The sequence below is a fragment of the Schistocerca cancellata genome, chromosome 9 (genome assembly GCF_023864275.1).
Source record: "Schistocerca cancellata isolate TAMUIC-IGC-003103 chromosome 9, iqSchCanc2.1, whole genome shotgun sequence".
In the NCBI taxonomy this organism is placed as follows: domain Eukaryota; kingdom Metazoa; phylum Arthropoda; class Insecta; order Orthoptera; family Acrididae; genus Schistocerca; species Schistocerca cancellata.
The window spans coordinates 138,478,673-138,500,016 of record NC_064634.1 but is presented as its reverse complement, the minus strand read 5'-3'; the positions used below and the strand labels follow the sequence as shown (position 1 = coordinate 138,500,016).

The following is a 21,344-nucleotide window of genomic DNA, read 5'->3' as shown; positions in this document are numbered from 1 at the left end:
ATTGCAGAATGTGGTTCCCCACAAAGTGGCATTACACAAAACTGACGCCAGTAGTTTAGGCACATAGGGAACACACACGACACAGATCTGTAAGTCCACGGTATTGGTAATAAGTTGAGAAAACCGTCCCGAAACACATACACATGTGCTACAAAACTCCACTGTTTCCTGCGCATTTACCCCGACATCAATATGAGATATGAACAGCATGAACACGTACACAGGCAGCACAACATGTTGGCATACTCTGGATCAGGAGGTCGAGAAGCTCCTGGGGTATAGCCTCCAGCGATACGTCGACCGAGAGCATCCCAGACGTGCTGGATGGGGAAAGTCTGGAGAACAGGCAGGCCACTACATTCGCCTGATATCTCCTGTTTCAAGGTAATCCACAACGATGGCAGCTTGGTGGGGCCGCGCCTGTCATCCATCAGGAGGAAGGTGGGGCCCACTGCGCCCATGTTAAGGCGGACATACTGGTGCAAAATGACGTCCCGATACACCTGACCTGTTACACTTCCTCTGTCAAAGACATGCGGGGCTGTACGTGCACCAATCATAATCCCACCTCACACCATCAAAACACGACCTTCATACATATCCCTTTCAAGGACATTAAGGGGTTGGTATCTGGTTCCTGGTTCACACCAGATGAAAACCCGGCGGGAATCACTGTTCAGACTGTACCTGGACTCGTTCGTGAACATAACCTGGGACCACTGGTCCAATGACCATGTACTGTGTTTTTGACACCAGGCTTTACGGGCTCTCCTGTGGCCAGGGGTCAGTCGAATGCACCTTGCAGATCTCCAGGCGAATAAACCATGTCTGTTCAGTCGTCTGTAGACTGTGTGTCTGGAGACAACTGTTCCAATGGCTGCGGTAAGGTCCCGAGCAACGCCACCTGCAGTACTCGATGGCCGTCTGTGGGCACTGACGGTGAGATATCGGTCTTCTTGTGGTGTTGTACACTGTGGACGTCCCGTACTGTAGCACATAGACAAGTTTCCTGTCTGCTGGAATCGTTGCCATAATCTTGAGAACACACTTCGTGGCACACGGAGGGCCCGTACAACGACCTCCTGTGTTTGACCAGCCTCCAGTCGCCCTAGTATCCTACCCCCCATAACGTCATCAATATGTGTTCTTTGAGCCATTTTCAACACAGAGTCACCATTAGCACGTCTGAAAACGTCTGCACACTAACTCGCTGCACCGTACTCTGACATGCACCAACTCACCTCTGCGTATGTGGACTGCTGCCAGCGCCAGTGTGCGACGACCACAGGTCAAATGCACCGCATGGTCATACCTCGAGGTGATTTAAACCCGCAAACCGCCCTCCAGAGCGTTGTTTCACCATGTATCAGCATTATCCTTAATTCATGAGCATGAGTGTGTACGCTATACCTATATACCGCATGAAGATGGCTGCCTTTTCAGATCTCTGAAGTACTCTTATATTTTCCTGTATAGATGACACTTCATTTGTTTATTTCGGCAGACTGCCGTCATTAGATCAGTAACTGAGACAACCAGTACAAAGTATTTCGTCTGATAGTACATGACAGTACTTGGTTAAGTTATTGATCTTATGATGGCAGTCTGCTAAAAAGCGTAATTAGAACAAATGAAGTGCGATCAAGACAGAAAAATTTTATGTATAAATGCATCATGGTCGCTCATCTTTACAAAGACATTTTGCCATCCGTTAGCCCCTGTAACACCCGGTGACAAACCACACAGGCTAACACGGACTACATTCCACAACTGAAGTTAGTAAAACCATGACCAAGGTGTTGGAATGCTTGCTGACATGGGATATGGTAGCCAAAATTACTGTAAGTGAACCTGCGCTCAGCAAACAGAAAAAAATACATGTATCTAGCTCTAACCATCGCACAACAACGACACATTTCCCTGAACTGTCATTTATGATTAGATCCCTAAGAGATCACGAATATATGCATGAACTTGACGCACAATGAGCCCTAACGATACCAAAGCACAAATATCTCGCACATACTACAAATAATAAATAAATTATTGTTAACAATTACTTAAATGATAACATTTTCTCCACTCGACTTATTTTATTTCCTCCTGTATACACCACAACAGTTTCAGATTTGTAACCATTTTCAAATTACTTCGCTTTTAAAATTAGTTACACTGCATGTCGACAACACTTATAGATAATTTACGTTATACTTTCTATTCGTGCAATCAAGTACCGGTACCACATAAAGGTGTGGTCAAACAATGAATATGATGTTTTTTACATATACTGTGACATACAATGTCTTTTATGTAAAGAATCATATTATTTTTTTCCTCTCATTCTTTTATTTTTATACATGTAAGATACATATACAAAATAATAATTTTGTACCATAGATAATATTGACATACAAACAAAACAAGGAGAGATAAGCCCTTCAATTGATTAATCTTCACGTTTTTGTCTCCATAAGTGATAGCGGGCGGACGTATTACGAGTTCCGCCGAGTAAATACTGTTAAAAAATGTGTATTCCAACCGTACATTAAAGACGTGTTATAAAAAGTTATTAGGAAAGCAAAGTTTATTCGTACGTTCATATTCTGTTCATCATTTCGCCCGCGCCGAGAATTCTGCATCAAGAGGATCGGACAAACAAGAAGAATTCTCGTGAGCAGAGGAGGGGCGATCCGGAACCAGTATTGTCCTACCAATCTCTATGCACAATGGCAGTAACAAGAAAAAGAAGTACGTAAAGTTAAATGCTGAATATATGTATTGAATATTGAAGGTCTGTTGATACTAATGCCAGTTAAAGTTCACTCACAATATGAGTAGTTTCCGATTTCTTTCAATTATTCTTTCAAAATTTCTTTTTTAATTATTTAAGCAGTAATTTTTAATCAGTTTCTATTATATAGCATATTTTATGCACGTCCCCCTATTCTCACAGCTACTATTCATTTATTTCTAAAGAATGTTAAGAAATCATCTGAAAATTGCCACAAAGTCGAAAATGAAATAGTGTAACCAGAAGGAAATTGAATAACAGTCAAATGGCGACAGCACCATTACTCGTATTTAGACAAAACATATCTGTGATCCGTGACAATTAAATAATCATTAAGTAACAAAGAAAACACATATTTTAGCTTTTAAGTATTAAATTCATTTATATACATATTATATTTAAGAAACACACTGGAAGAAATATATCACAGCGGAGCTGCACAACAGGAAACACTGTAAAGTGGAATACACCGTTTCTAATAACAAGTACAGTCACCATGAAAGCATAGGAAAGATCAAACCTATTACATATCAATAGAAAGAATCAGCTACAGCTGTAAAATCTATCATTATAACAGCAACAAAACTATAATTTTAAATCGTTCTTTCATTGTAATATTTTGCAAAAATCAACTGCATATGAATTTTAACAAAATATTAAAATATTAAATAGATAGGAAGGAGCAACAAGATGCTCTCAGACAGCTCATCCTTCTCCTTCAGCGTAATGGGCCATAAAAAAGAAGAGAGCTACGTTGCGGCCAAATGAATGGATAAAACGAGTGTACGGCATACTGGTTTCCTCACCAGGAGATTTCCGTCTTCCCGGAGACGGAAGTCGTCCATGTTACTCTGCAGACGGTGTGACCGCACGGTGCAGTTGGGCTTGCGGTTGCGTAGCAGGAAGTACGATCTACTCGCCTCAGGATCCTGCAGACACAAGACATCGTCTGGTCAGCCACTCGGAAATAATACCATTCGACGCAAAGCTTATAACACTCCTTTCGCTTGCAAATTAACAAGTGTTATCAAAAATGTTCGGATGTGTGTGAGTTCCTAAGGGACGAAACTGCTGAGGTCATCGGTCCCTAGACTTACACACCACTTAAAGTAACTTATGCTAAGGACAACACACACATCCATGCCCGAGGGAGGACTCGAACCTCCGGCGGGAGGGACCGTGCGATCAGTAGCATGGCGCTTCTAACCGCGGGGCCACTACGCGCAGCTAAGCGTTATCGCTTTTCCAGGATAAAGTCATCGTGAGCGTGTGTGTAAACAATTAAAGTAGTCGGACTACGATTATTAACCTGGTTTCCCAACATACGAGTGAAACTGTACACTGCCCGAAAAAAAAAATGCAACGTCCTCGAGGACTATATTAAGTGGCACCAGGGCACAGCACAAGGTGTGGCTATGAAACAACAGAACTAGTACTGTAAAACTTTTCGTTTCGAAAACATACATATTTAGCTAATGCCACCATCAATATACTCCACGTGTCTATCATTACAACGCTCCATGCGAATTTTCCGTTGATAGAAAGTCTTCCTCTGTGAGCCCCTTGATGACGCGTGCTGCTCCTTCTTTCACTGTTTCAGCAGACTGCAGGCCTGTTATTTTTAACGAAGATTTGACCTTGGTGGACGGATAAAAGGCACATGCTGCTAGGTCACGTGAATAAGGTGGGTAGTCTAACAATGGGATGTTGGACTTTGCTAGATACCTCTCAACAGACAGTGCGGTGTGGTGCATTGCCTTCATTTCCGTTATTTTCTGCAAAAGGAGGGAGCGGATTCTTCAGCCTGTATGAGTAACCAAAATCTTAGCATATTTTCAGTTTTGCTTCCAAATTGCTATTTTACCTGAACACAACAAGGAAAAGCCAAAAAATTAATAGTGTAGCTCCTTTTTTATATCCACTAATTAATATCTTCATACCTTTACACACTTTGAAATGTAAAGTTCAGCTAGCCCCAGTACACTCTTAGGCACTCCAAGTGCCTTCTGTTAGCCAGTTACCATAAAAGAAAACTACATATCCACCAGTCTTCAGCCAAACAGAATTCGTTCCCCCCACTCAGAAACAAACTGTAGCGACTTCCCTTTCGCAGTTTGACCTATCGCTGTGAACACTGCGTGTCTCTGCCTTCTGCTGCTCCAGGAAGAACTGCCATCCTCTTTCTTCGTTTGATTACTCTCTATCGACTCTCGTCACAGTCTGCACGGCCCGCTCACACTTGCGGCCGGCAACCCCCAACTAACACCGACTGCCCACTAGAGAGCAGAATGGGGGCGAGTACGAGTGTAATGTTGCGGGTTGCATACTTCACAAATCAGGCTCCTGCTGTTACGTCAATACTACTGGGCTTCTTTCGTTCTCACTGTGGCTCTGTGAGTTCGACGAGTCTAAGAACTGTGGCGCTGCGACTGCTTCATACTCGTCGACTCGTCCTCTCTTACTGAAGCATGCTAGAGTGTAGAGCTAGTCGTGACTTGCTGCTAGAGATGATGAGTTCTCGCACTCGCTGCTGTGAAATTACAGGTAGTATTGATAGCACTGGTAGGGAAAGAAACACAAATTAATGTGTGAGAGAAACTGGGAGCCGACGACTTCTCTTTGCCTTTTGTTTGTTTTGCACATAAATAGAACCGCACATCGTTCATTGTTGTCCCGTTGTGTATTCTATTGCCTTACAAAATATGAACTGCATTTTATAAGTAATAAAAACTAGTTGTCCACAGAAGTTCTACGCTTTTATGTAACCACAGCAATTACTTTCGATGCAAGTACGATTTATGTGCACAAATATAAAAATGTATATTATTATTATTTCTTTTTGTACTCAATAGAATGTTCTTCACCATGATCAAGCGCAAGCGTTTCCTGTTATTATTGATAAGTGCGAAAGTTGTCCATAAATAACAGGAACATGTTTTATATAAGCTCGATGAAGTACTGAAGCAATGTTCTACATGTTTTGGTTCAAATGGCTCTGAGCACTATGGGACTTAACATCTGTGGTAATCAGTCCCCTAGAACTTAGAACTACTTAAACCTAACTAACCTAAGGACATCACACACATCCATGCCCGAGGCAGGATTCGAACCTGCGACCGTAGCAGTCGCGCGGCTCCGGACTGAGCGCCTAGAACCGCGAGACCACCGCGGCCGGCCTATATGTTTTGTTTTGAGTTTTTAGTCTTACCTCGTTTCGAAGAAATTGCATTTTCTAGAGTTATATGATAAACTTGTATCGTCTTTTTTATATTTTTTTACTACAGCATCTCTGTTTTGCATGTTACCAACTGACAATTTTTGAAAAAGACTTGAATTAAATACTGACAGTTGCAATTTTGTTTTTTAAGTAACAGACAGGAGGATAACTATGTAGAACAAAAATGTTCTGTAAGTTATGCAGCCCCTTACATCTACATCTACGTGATTACTCTGCTATTCACAGTAAAGTGCCTGACAGAGGGTTCAATGAACCACCTGCATGCTGTCTCTCTACCATTCCACTCTGGAACGGCACGCTGGAAAAACGAGCACTTAAATTTTCCGTGCGAGCACTGATTTCTCTTATTTTATCGTGATGATCATTTCTCCCTATGTAGGTGGGTGCCAGCAGGATGATTTCGCAATCGAAGGAGAAAACTGGTGATTGAAATTTCATGAGAAGATCCCATCGCAACGAAAAACGCAGCGCGATGATTCCCACTCCAATTCACGTATCATGTCTGTGACACTATCTCCCCTATTTCGCGATAATACAAAACGAGCTGCCCTTCTTTGTACTTTTTCGATGTCATCCGTCAGTCCCACCTGATGCGGACCCCACACCGCACAGCAGTACTCCAGAATAGGACGGAAAAGCGTAGTGTATATATCCTCACTCAGTTTCTAGACATTTCACCACTTCCAGCTGCTAGGGGAATCTAGGAAGGAACTGATCGCCTAAGTAAATAAGGCGATCGAAATTAGGTAACGCCCGCAACACACCTAACGTACAGATAATGCGGTTAAATCTAAATCTACATCTACATTTATACTCCGCAAGCCACCCAACGGTGTGTGGCGGAGGGCACTTTACGTGCCACTGTCGTTACCTCCCTTTTCTGTTCCAGTCGCATATGGTTCGCGGGAAAAACGACTGCCGGAATGCCTCCGTGCGCGCTCGAATCTCTCTAATTTTACATTCGTGATCTCCTCGGGAGCTATAAGTAGGGGAAATCAATATATTCGATACTTCATCCAGAAACGCACCCTCTCGAAAACTGGACAGCAAGCTACACCGCGATGCAGAGCGCCTCTCTTGCAGAGTCTGCCACTTGAGTTTGCTAAACATCTCCGTAACGCTATCACGCTTACCAACTAACCCTGTGACGAAACGCGCTGCTCTTCTTTGGATCTTCTCCATCTCCTCCATCAACCCGATCTGCTACGGATCCCACACTGATGAGCAATACTCAAGTATAGGTCGAACGAGTGTTTTGTAAGCCACCTCCTTTGTTGATGGACTACATTTTCTAAGGAGTCTCCCAATGAATCTCAACCTGGCACCCGCCTTACCAACAATTAATTTTATATGATCATTCCACTTCAAATGGTTCCGCACGCATACTCCGAAATATTTTACAGAAGTAACTGCTACCAGTGTTTGTTCCGCTATCATACACTCCTGGAAATTGAAATAAGAACACCGTGAATTCATTGTCCCAGGAAGGGGAAACTTTATTGTCACATTCCTGGGGTCAGATACATCACATGATCACACTGACAGAACCACAGGCACATAGACACAGGCAACAGAGCATGCACAATGTCGGCACTAGTACAGTGTATATCCACCTTTCGCAGCAATGCAGGCTGCTATTCTCCCATGGAGACGATCGTAGAGATGCTGGATGTAGTCCTGAGGAACGGCTTGCCATGCCATTTCCACCTGGCGCCTCAGTTGGACCAGCGTTCGTGCTGGACGTGCAGACCGCGTGAGACGACGCTTCATCCAGTCCCAAACATGCTCAATGGGGGACAGATCCGGAGATCTTGCTGGCCAGGGTAGTTGACTTACACCTTCTACAGCACGTTGGGTGGCACGGGATACATGCGGACGTGCATTGTCCTGTTGGAACAGCAAGTTCCCTTGCCGGTCTAGGAATGGTAGAACGATGGGTTCGATGACGGTTTGGATGTACCGTGCACTATTCAGTGTCCCCTCGACGATCACCAGTGGTGTACGGCCAGTGTAGGAGATCGCTCCCCACACCATGATGCCGGGTGTTGGCCCTGTGTGCCTCGGTCGTATGCAGTCCTGATTGTGGCGCTCACCTGCACGGCGCCAAACACGCATACGACCATCATTGGCACCAAGGCAGAAGCGACTGTCATCGCTGAAGACGACACGTCTCCATTCGTCCCTCCATTCACGCCTGTCGCGACACCACTGGAGGCGGGCTGCACGATGTTGGGGCGTGAGCGGAAGACGGCCTAACGGTGTGTGGGACCGTAGCCCAGCTTCATGGAGACGGTTGCGAATGGTCCTCGCCGATACCCCAGGAGCAACAGTGTCCCTAATTTGCTGGGAAGTGGCGGTGCGGTCCCATACGGCACTGCGTAGGATCCTACGGTCTTGGCGTGCATCCGTGCGTCGCTGCGGTCCGGTTCCAGGTCGACGGGCACGTGCACCTTCCGCCGACCACTGGCGACAACATCGATGTACTGTGGAGACCTCACGCCCCACGTGTTGAGCAATTCGGCGGTACGTCCACCCGGCCTCCCGCATGCCCACTATACGCCCTCGCTCAAAGTCCGTCAACTGCACATACGGTTCACGTCCACGCTGTCGCGGCATGCTACCACTGTTAAAGACTGCGATGGAGCTCTGTATGCCACGGCAAACTGGCTGACACTGACGGCGGCGGTGCACAAATGCTGTGCAGCTAGTGCCATTCGACGGCCAACACCGCGGTTCCTGGTGTGTCCGCTGTGCCGTGCGTGTGATCATTGCTTGTACAGCCCTCTCGCAGTGTCCGGAGCAAGTATGGTGGGTCTGACACACCGGTGTCAATGTGTTCTTTTTTCCATTTCCAGGAGTGTATAATCATAACATCGTAACAGACGAATGCTACAAGGAAACCTACGGTAGTCTACGCTTACTTGTGATAGTCTACGGTAGTTAACGGTTGTTTTACGACTCCATCGCCATCCTTCGAGGGTGTGGCGTCACAAACGACTACCAGAGACACTGACCCTTGGCGCTGGCCGCCAGTGACCGGTGCTGGGGTCGCGGTCCTCTTCTTCTTCCGTGACGAAGACGCAGCTGCCGCCGCCGGTGAGGTCGTAGGCCTGGTAGTCCCTGCAGCACTTGCGCACACAGGGCGCCGGCCCCGCGCAGACGCAGGCGAAGGCGACGTGCAGCAGTTTGCTGCCCACGCGCACGCCGTCGACGCAGAAGGAGTGCGCTGGCACCAGCGCGCCCTCTGGGGACAAGTCCGGCACCAGCACCTCCAGGCGCACCTGCGCAATCATTCGTTCACTCATTCACCGTGCTGCGTACACCCTATAAACAGAGAAGGTGATATGGAACGAATCGAGTTTTCAAATATGTCGAACGAGTAGGTGCATTAGGTTGGTGGATATGTTCATAGTGTTTTTGTTTTTCATGTTGGTATTTCAGTTTATCTATCGACTGCCATTTTTTATTTGTAGTTCACTGTTGCGATTTGCATTTTCATATTGTTGTTGTTGTTGTTGTTGTTGTTGTTGTGGTCTTCAGTCCAGAGACTAGTTTGATGCAGCTCTCCATGCTACTCTATCCTGTGCAAGTTTCTTCATCTCCCAGTACCTACTGCAGCCTACATCCTTCTAAATCTGTTTAGTGTATTCCTCTCTTGGTCACCCTCTACGATTTTTAGCCTCCGCGCTGCCCTCCAGTACTAAATTGGCGATCCCTTGATGCCTCAGAACATGTCCTACCAACCTATCCCTTCTTCTGATCAAGTTGTGTCACAAACTTCTCTTCTCCCCAATCCTATTCAATACTTCCTCATTCGGTTTGTGATCTACCCATCTAATCTTCAGCATTCTTCTGTAGCACCACATTTCGAAAGCTTCTATTCTCTTCTTGTCCAAACTATTTATCGTCCATGTTTCACTTCCATGCATGGCTACACTCCATACAAATACTTTCAGAAACGACTTCCTGACACTTAAATCTATACTCGATGTTAACAAATTTGTCTTCTTCAGAAACGCTTTCCTTGCCATTGCCAGTCTACATTTTATATCCTCTCTACTTCGACCATCATCAGTTATTTTGCTCCCCAAATAGCAAAACTCCTCTACTACTTTAAGTGTCTCATTTCCTAACCTAATTCCCTCAGCATCACCCGACTTAATTCGACTACATTCCATTATCCTCGTATTGCTTTTGTTGATGTTCATCTTATATCCTCCTTTCAAGACGCTGTCCATTCCGTTCAACTGCTCTTCCAAGTCCTTTGCTGTCTCTGACAGAATTACAATGTCATCGGCGAACCTCAAAGTTTTTATTTCTTCTCCGTGGATTTTAATACCTACTCCGAATTTTTCTTTTGTTTCCTTCACTGCTTACTCAATATACAGATTGAATAACATCGGGGACAGGCTACAACCCTGTCTCACTCCCTTCCCAACCACTGCTTCCCTTTCATGCCCCTCGACTCTTATAACTGCCATCTGGTTTCTGTACAAATTGTAAATAGCCTTTCGCTCCCTATTTTTTACCCCTGCCACCTTTAGATTTTGAAAGAGAGTATTCCAGTCAGCATTGTCAAAAGCTTTCTGTAAGTCTACAAACGCCAGAAACGTAGGTTTGCCTTTCCTTGATCTATTTTCTAAGATAAGTCGTAGGATATGTATTGCTTCAAGTGTTCCAACATTTCTACGGAATCCAAACTGATCTTCCCCGAGGTCGGCTTCTACCAGTTTTTCCATTCGTCTGTAAAGAATTCGTGTTAGTATTTTGCAGCCGTGGCTTATAAAACTGATAGTTCGATAATTTTCACATCTGTCAACCCCTGCTTTCTTTGGGATTGGAATTATTAATTATTATATAATTATTCACTATTATTATGCTAATCATTATTAATTATATTATTACATATTAAATTATTATATTATATTAATAATTATTACATACATTTTCATATTGTAATTTTGTTATCTGGACATTCTTAGTGGAGCTGTGGAAGCTAATAGATGGAGTGTCAAGCGGACAAATCGGAACATTTCCGACGTATTCTTCTGTTTGACTTCAATAGAGGGGTGCCGACAGCGGAGGCAACCAGAATCATTTGCGCCATGTATGGGGATAATGCTATTGGACAGCGCACGGCAGGAAAATGGTGTTCTCGTTTCAAGCAGGATCCTTTATATATTAAAGACTCTCCACTTTCAGGAAGAAATTCGGGATTTGATGAAGATCGTTTAAATACATTAATCCACAATGATCCGCATCAGTGCACTCTAGAACTGGCAAATAGCATGAAATGTGATCATTGCACCACCATACGACATTTGGATGCAATGGAGAAAGTTCAAAAATCGCATGTATGGGTACCGCATGACTGCATGCTCTTAAGTCCAAATCACAAAAATCAATGGGTGGCCAAATGTGCTTTTCTGCTTGCTCGTCATCAATTGGCTCGTGAACAGCACCGTCCATTCCTGTCCTGTATCGTTATTGCTGACGAGGAGTCGTGTCTTTATGCTAACATAACGAGAAGAAAGAAACGGTTATCCCAATCAAAGCAGCGATTCCCTGTAGAAAAACCTATGCGGTCCACGAAAGGTGATGTTACGTATCTGGTGTTACAGCGACGGTGTGATGTCCTCCAAATTGCTCCCCCGAGGTGCAACTATCACTGCTGACATTTACTGTCAACAACTGAGACGCCTGGCAGACGTAATCCAAGAACAACGACCAGAAAGACTACATGAAGTGACGCTTCTCCACGATAACGGCCGCCAGTGTTCCGATAGACTGACAAAAAACTCTATACAGGAGTTGGGTTGGGAAGTCATTCCACATCCACCTTATCACCCGCCTTCGTGTCCGAGGTCGCTGATGCGGTGGCGCTCGGCCCGGAGATAAGTCGGTTCGAACCCGGGTAGTGGAAAATTTTCACTGCCAGTATTTCGCCGGCAAGGGCAGCAGAGTAGGTGGCGTAGAGTACCTGATCACCAAATTTTGCTCCATTGTCCTGGTTTAAATACCAAACCTCACCGCAGCGTCACGTGAAGTGAGAGCCCGTGGCACTGTCGACAGTGATCCGTCCGGGGGTTGCGGACCTTAAGCTTGGCGGACCCGCCGTACTACTCACGAGAGTGGGCTACGTGCCGGAACCAGATTTCACCGTCTCCGTTTTCTCATCGTCATCATCATCATCATCATCACCATGATTATCATCATCGTCTTGAATATCATACAACACGCATATTACACTACACACACACGTGTAGCAATACAAAAAGTTGTAATGAAACTTGTTGCAAACAAACAAGGAAACAAAACCCCCTTATTCATCTAATCTTGCGCCCCCAGATATTCCTTTTTTCCGCTCTCTGTCGAACAACATTCAAGGAACTTCCCATCCGGATGAAGAAGCACTCCGAACACGGCTCGACGAGTTCATCGCCTCAAACATTCGTGATTTCTGCAGTCGTGGAGTCGAAAAGTTACCACAACATTGGCAGACTGTTGTTAACAGTGAAGGAGAAATAACATTGACGATTAAAGTCTCTGTTACGTGTATCTGTTGTGTTTATTGCACTGAAGATCCGAAAAAACTCGTACACCTGTCTAATATCGTGTAAGGCCCCCGCGAGCACGCAGAAGTGCCGCAGCACGGCGTGGCATGGACTTGAATAATTTCTGAGGTAGTGCTGGAGGGAACTGACACCGTTAATCCTGCGGGGCTGTCCATAAATCCGTGAGAGTACAAGGGAGTGGAGATTTCTTCCGAGTAACACGTTGCAAGGCATCCTAGATATGCTCAACAATGTTCATGTCTGGGGAGTTGAGTGGCAAGCGGAAGTGTTTATGCTCAGAAGAGTGTTTCTGGACGTCGCATTGTACTGCTGGAATTGCCCAAATCCGACGCAATGCGCCATAGACATGAATGGATGCAGGTGATCAGACAGGATGCTTACATACGTGTCACCTGTCAAGAGTCGTATCTAGACGTATCAGGAGTCACATATTACTCCAACTTCACACGCCCCACACCATTACAGAGCCTCCACCAGCTTGAACAGTCCCCAGCTGATTTTCAGGGCCCATGTATTGATGAGGTTGTCTTCATACCGTACATTTCCATACGCTCGATACAACTTGAAAGGAGATAAAATAGTTCAAATGGCTCTGAGAACTATGGGACTTAACATCTGAGGTCATCAGTTCCCTAGAATTTAGAACTACTTAAACCTAACTAACCTAAGGACATCACACACATCCATGTCCGAGGCAGGATTCGAACCTGTGGCCGTAGCGGTCGCGCGGCTCCAGACTGTAGCGCCTAGAACCGCTCGGCCACACCAGCCGGCTTGAAAGGAGGCTCGTCCGACCAGGCAACATGTTTCCAGTCATCAACAGTTCAGTGTCGGTGTTGACGGGGCCCAGGAGAGGAGTAAAGCTTTGTGTCGCCCAATCATCAAGGTTAGACGAGTGGGCCTTCGGCTCCGAAAGCCCATATCAACGATGTTCGCACGCTGACACTTGTTGACGGACCAGCACTGAAATCCACAGCAATTTGCGGAAGGGTTGTACTTCTGCCACGTTGAATGATTCTCTCCACTCGTAGTTGGTACTGTTCTTGCAGGATTTTTTTCCGGCCACAGCGATGTCGGAGATCTGATGTTTTACCGGATTGCTGATACTCACGGTTCTCTCGTGAAATGATCGTACGGGAAAATCCCCACTACATCGCTACCTCGCAGATGTTGTATCTCATCGCTCGTGCACCGCCGACTGTAACACCACTTTCAAGCTCATTTAAATCTTGATAACCTGCCATTATATCAGCAGTAACCAATCTCACAACTGCGTCTTATATAGGTGTTGTCGACCGCAGCGCCATGTTCTGCCTGCTTACATATCTCTGTATTTGAATACGCATGCCTATACTAGCTTTTTTGGCGCTTCAGTGTATATGAGTGTCAGTTGTGTTTATAAAACTTGTGGAAAAACGCTACGGACGTATGCACCAATCCCGTGCATAAGCTACCCATAAAAATTGGTGGTCACCCGCTTTGGACATGCTCGTGACCACTCCGTGAATAAATTTTCTCGTTTTGTTGGTGTGTCAAAGCGAACTTTCAATGTGTACGCAAGCAATGATGTGCCACTCGCAAACAGGTAGCGCTGCGTCGTAACACCCCGACAGGTGCCATAGACAAATGTTACGTCTTGTCAGTGACAATCAGTTTCAAAACGGATAGAAACTGCTACCGTCCTCAGTTTCCGAGCTAGTAATATGTAGAGAACTCTATGCAATGGACACTTGAAGTCCGGTGCTTATATCTTTAATGATATTTTGTATTTCATCCACACTGGGGGTTCTGAGTTTGTGTAATTGCATCTTGCATTTTGTTCTAGAAATATGCTCTTGGTTCTCCACAATTTAACAACTTATTGAAATAGCTTGCTTATATTTCTCGATTGTTTCGAGCTAATTTTCTCTCTTCATTTTTGAATTACAAGACAAGTGGCTGGTAAGTTTGGACGCTTTGCTTAGCGGTTTTATAGAAATTCCTCCTATTGTCTTGTGGCTGTCTTCCTCAATTATTGATAACTGGTGTCACCCTTTTCCGAAATGTAAGTAATTGTGTGTATGTGTGTGTGTGTGTGTGTGTGTGTGTGTGTGTGTGTGTGTGTGTGTGTGTCAGTGAGTGTGCGTCATGTAAATATTTGTTTATTTACTTCACATATTTATTTATATATTCTGTGTATGCATGTATATATAAAAAGCAAAAATACGAAAATCATGCATATTAATATGTAAATATATATACGCACACCACAGGGAAAAAAGTAAAAAAAGTTAAAGAAATGTAAACAAGAGCATAAACAAACAAAAAAAATTCGTATATTTACTTATTCATACACAGCGCATGTGTACTGTGTAAATATATATCTCACATAATGTGCGTCATGTAAATAGTAAAGTTGTTTAGTAAAGTTGTTTTTTTTTAAGTTTCACCTGCCGCTAGCTGCGCAAGACTTATAAATTTTTAAGTGTACAAAGTCCATCATAATTATTGTTCAACTATTGAAATTGTGGAATTTAGTTATTGTAAAAAAGTAACTCCACATTAGTTTCTAGCGTAGATTTATATATCTGGAAAAATTGTCAAAACATGGAAAAAATTGTAGAAATATTCTCAATCAGTCTTACTGTTGAGAGGTTATTTATTTCCTAGTTATTAGTAATAGATTGTAAGTTAAAAATATCTCTGCATTGTAATATCAGAGTCAAACTGTATCTCAAGAACTGAATTTATCTCAAGAATTGAACTGTATTTCAAAAACCAAATTATACCTGTGTGAATTGAATAAATGAAAAAATTCATTACCATATGTCTTCGTTGTTATTTCACAAAGTGCTACCGTCACAAATACACTCCTGGAAATGGAAAAAAGAACACATTGACACCGGTGTGTCAGACCCACCATACTTGCTCCGGACACTGCGAGAGGGCTGTACAAGCAATGATCACACGCACGGCACAGCGGACACACCAGGAACCGCGGTGTTGGCCGTCGAATGGCGCTAGCTGCGCAGCATTTGTGCACCGCCGCCGTCAGTGTCAGCCAGTTTGCCGTGGCATACGGAGCTCCATCGCAGTCTTTAACACTGGTAGCATGCCGCGACAGCGTGGACGTGAACCGTATGTGCAGTTGATGGACTTTGAGCGAGGGCGTATAGTGGGCATGCGGGAGGCCGGGTAGACGTACCGCCGAATTGCTCAACACGTGGGGCGTGAGGTCTCCACAGTACATCGATGTTGTCGCCAGTGGTCGGCGGAAGGTGCACGTGCCCGTCGACCTGGGACCGGACTGCAGCGACGCACGGATGCACGCCAAGACCGTAGGATCCTACGCAGTGCCGTAGGGGACCGCACCGCCACTTCCCAGCAAATTAGGGACACTGTTGCTCCTGGGGTATCGGCGAGGACCATTCGCAACCGTCTCCATGAAGCTGGGCTACGGTACCGCACACCGTTAGGCCGTCTTCCGCTCATGCCCCAACATCGTGCAGCCCGCCTCCAGTGGTGTCGCGACAGGCGTGAATGGAGGGACGTGTCGTCTTCAGCGATGAGAGTCGCTTCTGCCTTGGTGCCAATGATGGTCGTATGCGTGTTTGGCGCCGTGCAGGTGAGCGCCACAATCAGGACTGCATACGACCGAGGCACACAGGGCCAACACCCGGCATCATGGTGTGGGGAGCGATCTCCTACACTGGCCGTACACCACTGGTGATCGTCGAGGGGACACTGAATAGTGCACGGTACATCCAAACCGTCATCGAACCCATCGTTCTACCATTCCTAGACCGGCAAGGGAACTTGCTGTTCCAACAGGACAATGCACGTCCGCATGTATCCCGTGCCACCCAACGTGCTGTAGAAGGTGTAAGTCAACTACCCTGGCCAGCAAGATCTCCGGATCTGTCCCCCATTGAGCTTGTTTGGGACTGGATGAAGCGTCGTCTCACGCGGTCTGCACGTCCAGCACGAACGCTGGTCCAACTGAGGCGCCGGGTGGAAATGGCATGGCAAGTCGTTCCACAGGACTACATCCAGCATCTCTACGATCGTCTCCATGGGAGAATAGCAGCCTGCATTGCTGCGAAAGGTGGATATACACTGTACTAGTGCCGACATTGTGCATGCTCTGTTGCCTGTGTCTATGTGCCTGTGGTTCTGTCAGTGTGATCATGTGATGTATCTGACCCCAGGAATGTGTCAATAAAGTTTCCCCTTCCTGGGACAATGAATTCACGGTGTTCTTATTTCAATTTCCAGGAGTGTATATATAAAGGACGTACATGACACAAATGATATTAGTTTTTCTGAAAATGAGTGCTATTAAGGGGCTGAAGTTTAAGATGACAGATAATAAAATATATAGTACGGTTGCATGGGATTAAGCCTATCGTGCACCAAGAATTGGCTTATGGGAGCAGGAGACACGTGACCATGTCCACTTCCAAAGGCAAGTAGCAAACATGGCTAAAATTATATCTACTGTGTTTGAAGAAAACCACAGACATAGTATCTGGGTAAAATTGTATACTATCAAAGTGGGAAAAGAGTGAAATCAGTTAGAAAAAAAGTACACTCATATTATGAGATAAAAATTCATCTATTTCTCATCCAACTTAAAAGTAATTTTACATTTTCATAAGTAGACATAGCAACACTATTTTCACACATCTTCTTCTTGAGCCGACGGAGAGCAGGGCACCCATAGAATTCCAGGTCTTGAATAGCAGCAAAAGTGAAGATTCGACACATCAGTGCGATCTTCTCCTTTCCCTTCACGTAGATGATGGTATCCATGTAGTAGATTAATCGAAGTGAAGTCATCGAGTCTTTATAGGATATTCCAGGCTCTTCCCAGAGAATTCCATGTAGAAATGTGTTAACCGCTTTCCACTCTTCCGTGTTCTAGCGCACTTCACAACCTTGAAAGACCTCAGTGATGCAATGTCTGCTCAGAATGTCTCAATCATAGTTGCATCTATATATGAATATGAACTGTCTACGTTTATCATCATAGAAACCTTGAGCATCTGCAATGATTTTCAGACCTTGAGATGTTGCAGTGTCTTCCAGGAAATTTGCTGAAGGTTCAGATTCAATTCCTACATCTATAGGTCGAGATTTAATTATCTCACTCTGTTTTGAGCAGTCTATTGCGACGATTTGTGCCAGCTCCTTGAATGTCCGTGGCTGAGTAGACATCCTCCTCTTCATAGCATGAAGCATGGAACCTCACACACATGTAATGTGCTAGACTATACAGATTTTCTTCCCACTGCAGGTTTAAATTATCATAAGGAAGGAATTCAGAGTTCAGATAGACCCCGGCATGAGTTAACTAGCGAATTTTGTGGAATAATTCGCTATATTCTGTCTTCTATTGGCCTGAAACATGAGTATGACGAAGCTGAGCATTTCCAGCTGAGAGGAGGTTTTAATAGACAACATTCGTGTGCTTATAGTCGGTGGTACTGGGTACTTGAAAGAACACTGCTCATTCGTTACTGCGATGTGCGGCATTTTCCATATTATTTTTCTGATGGTGATCTCGTTCTCCTCTTGAACTCATTTATGTAGAAGTTGTTATTCATTGCAGTCCGTACCAAAATCAATTCCTCTTTAGCATCCAGAACAATTCGCCACATGTCCGCAAGGTATATCATAAGCAGTTGTAATTGTGTGAACACAGTAAATCTCTTGTACTCTTCCACTGTTGTGTGTACTGTCTCATCAATAAACCATCCAGGATCTTCTAAATCGTTCAGATCTGAGGGAGAAGCAGAAACATACGTTTTAAGAGTTGATGATAAGCCTATATAGCGTGTACAGTCAGTCTCGCCCCTCTTAAGTCCATATCGTACCTCATGAAACAGGAAAACTAAAGTACTACACGTGAGGTTCGATGCCACTGTAGTAGTACCATCCCTTTCCGTAAATGATCGATCAAGATATATGAAATTCTTGCAGGGGAGGGTCACAGTGTATTGGTGTTGGATGACAATCCTAAAATCACCGTTCTTGTTAAATGTGGTTGATGCATAAGGTTTATGCGAGAAGTATTCCTGGTGTATAATACACTCGTCTATTCCACTGGGCTAGTTACGTCGACCACGCGTTGCATTGCTTCAGACCCATTAATTTAAGAAACTCATAGTTTGACATGTCATCACCTTGCTGTACTGTTGTGAAGTGCCAATTGTGGACTGTCGTTTTATACCTTACGTCCATCCTGTCTTGGTTGACAATACGGGTCTGCTGCGATCCCTGACTGGTTGAAGCTCGCCGCCAACGCTTACGGTCCGGCGAGCTGAAGGTCGCCTATTCTGCTTCCAACAATCCCCGCTGCATGAAGACCGACACCGCTTCTGTCTCTCTGCACGTTCAAGGTCACTGCTGGCGCTGCTTTAGAGGTAACTGTACAATGATTTCCTCGCCGCGAAAATCCACAAGTCGATTATCCTGGTCCACAATATGCAACTCCAGATAGTCCAAAGCCTGAACTGTTATTTGGAGGTAAATAGCTTTGGTACGGGTCTCAACGATCTTATAACCTGTTCCCACTGACAGGAAAAATCCGTAAATTGTATGAATCAATCTGTTGTTGAGATAAGAGTTTGTTGCGACGTTACACTCGACATGGATTGTATTGACAGAGAGTATATCCACTGACTGGTTGGATCTGTAGAATTTATTAGGATCCTTCCTCAAAACCTGTCCTTTTGTGTTACACTCGACATGGATTGTACTGACAGAGAGTATATCCACTGACTGGTCGGATCTGCAGAATTTATTAGGATCCTTCCTCAAAACCTGTCCTTTTGTGAAACCCAACAGCCGTCCTACTGATCCTTTCTGGTTGAAGTCAATCGTTGCATTCGTTGTCTTTACTTCAGATTTAAGTTTATAGATGTTTGCATATGGCGCAATCTCTTTTCCAGACCGTTTTAAAACTTCGGTTAAATCGTCAATATCATACGCACCAGGTTCTATTGTCACAATTTCTTTTCCATCCTTAATTTTCAGATGACGTTTATTGTTAGCCTCTGTGATATTGAGAATTTTGTTGTAAATCTCCTGTCCACTCCCCATTGCTTAAATCAATCGGTAGGAAGCAATTCGCGTGTAATGCTGACGATCATTCTTTTAAAGTCAGAGTATACGACATTGCAACTGAAGCCTCACTGACAGGTGAATGCTTAATGCATCTCCTTATATAGAGACTTCTTCGTAAATGTTAGGAGGAGCATAATGCACAGATACCCGCAGAAGTAAGTATTAAAATCTTAATAATGATGAAAATTCTCGAACATGCCCTTCTGTCCAGCTGTAACTCTTCTGGCGGCTGCAGGTCTCTAAATGAATCGAAATAGTAAAAGTTATTTGCATTTTTCTTAACATACGCCATCCAGTGAGTTCCTGGTCCCCAGCAACATCTAAATTCAAAATTCTACAGTCTTCGACATAGTCTTCAGTAATGTATACCGCATAAACACACTACGGAATCATGGAATGCTGAATTTTTTCCTGACGAACTTGAGAAGACCTGTATTTGTAAGCGGTCGTGTGGTAGAATAGCTAACGGTCTTTTTTTATTGATGAAGAGACGTAGTCCGTTCTTGTATGGTTTCAAGCATAGTCGTTTCCCGATGTCTGCTGCTCCTATCATGCAGTTATGTCTTCTTGCTTATTCTAGCTGCTCCTGAGAGCTTTGTGCATTCTTGACTGCCTTGGCAATAGCCGCTGCACCACCAGACAGTGAACCCATTGCTGAGAGACCTGCGAGAGCAGGGAGGGAATAATTCCACCTGATGCCTTGGGTTTCAGTAGAACTCTGGATGCTTTAACGCGTCTTTTATGCTTCAGCGCGCTATTACCTGCGTACATCGCTGTCAGGATACAGTTTCAAACAATGGAAAATCCAGGATGGAATGAACAATGTTATGGAAAGTTGCTGCTCGCCATATAGTGGAGATACTGTGTGCAGACAGTCACAACAAAGAGACTGTCACAAATAAAGCTTTCGGCCAGTAAGGTCTTCGCCAAAAATAGACCCCCCCCCACACACACACACATACGCACGCAAACACGTAACTCACAAACACACACGACTGCAGTCTCTTCAGTTGCCTGAGACTGCAGTCACGTGTGTGCGAGTTGCGTTTGCGTAAGTGTGTGTGTGTGTGTGTGTGTGTGTGTGTGTGTGTGTGTAGCTATTTTTGACGAAGGTCTTAATGGCCGAAAGCTGTATTTGCGACAGTCTCTTTGTTGTGTCTATCTGTGAACCAGCATTTCCGATGTATGGTCAGGATACTGGTTTTTAAGCGTCCCTTCTCCTTCTTCATCGTTTTCTTCTTCTTCAGTGCACGACTTGCATTACTCATAACTTGCTTGAAATTCATCATCTCTAAGCCCAACTTATATTCACCATGCGTGGTTTTATCAATTATAAATGCCGCAATGCTCTGGCCAATACCAATATCGTTTCTCGCACATGTTGCCTTGGCTTTGTCAGCTAAAATTCTATCTGCAGCGTGACCTCCTGGGACACCTCCATGTTGCGCGTATTCAATGTCGTGTTCCAAAAACGCCTCGTCAAGCAGGTTAATCCTCTTATCACCATGAGCCAAACGTTTCTGAAGCTTTGTTCCAGGTCTATAGTAATTATACCCCAGAATGTGCAATTCAATGGAAAGTTTGTAGGGAATACCACCGTCTCCTATAATGCGTCTCCTATCACGTATACTGT

The 21,344-nt window shown here is 44.6% G+C and overlaps 1 protein-coding gene across 1 annotated transcript in view; it reads right to left on the bottom strand.

The window, feature by feature from the left end:
* Window positions 1–3,207: 3,207 nt before the first annotated feature.
* The window catches only part of LOC126101233 (uncharacterized), a 68,085-nt gene continuing 49,948 nt past the window's right edge, over window positions 3,208–21,344 (bottom strand). The window contains exons 3-4 of the mRNA XM_049911922.1: window positions 9,044–9,310; window positions 3,208–3,720 (exon numbers count right to left, since the gene is read on the bottom strand). Of these exons, the coding sequence (XP_049767879.1) occupies window positions 3,541–3,720; window positions 9,044–9,310 (447 nt within the window). The 3' untranslated portion in view covers window positions 3,208–3,540. The remainder of the gene's footprint in view (window positions 3,721–9,043; window positions 9,311–21,344) is intronic.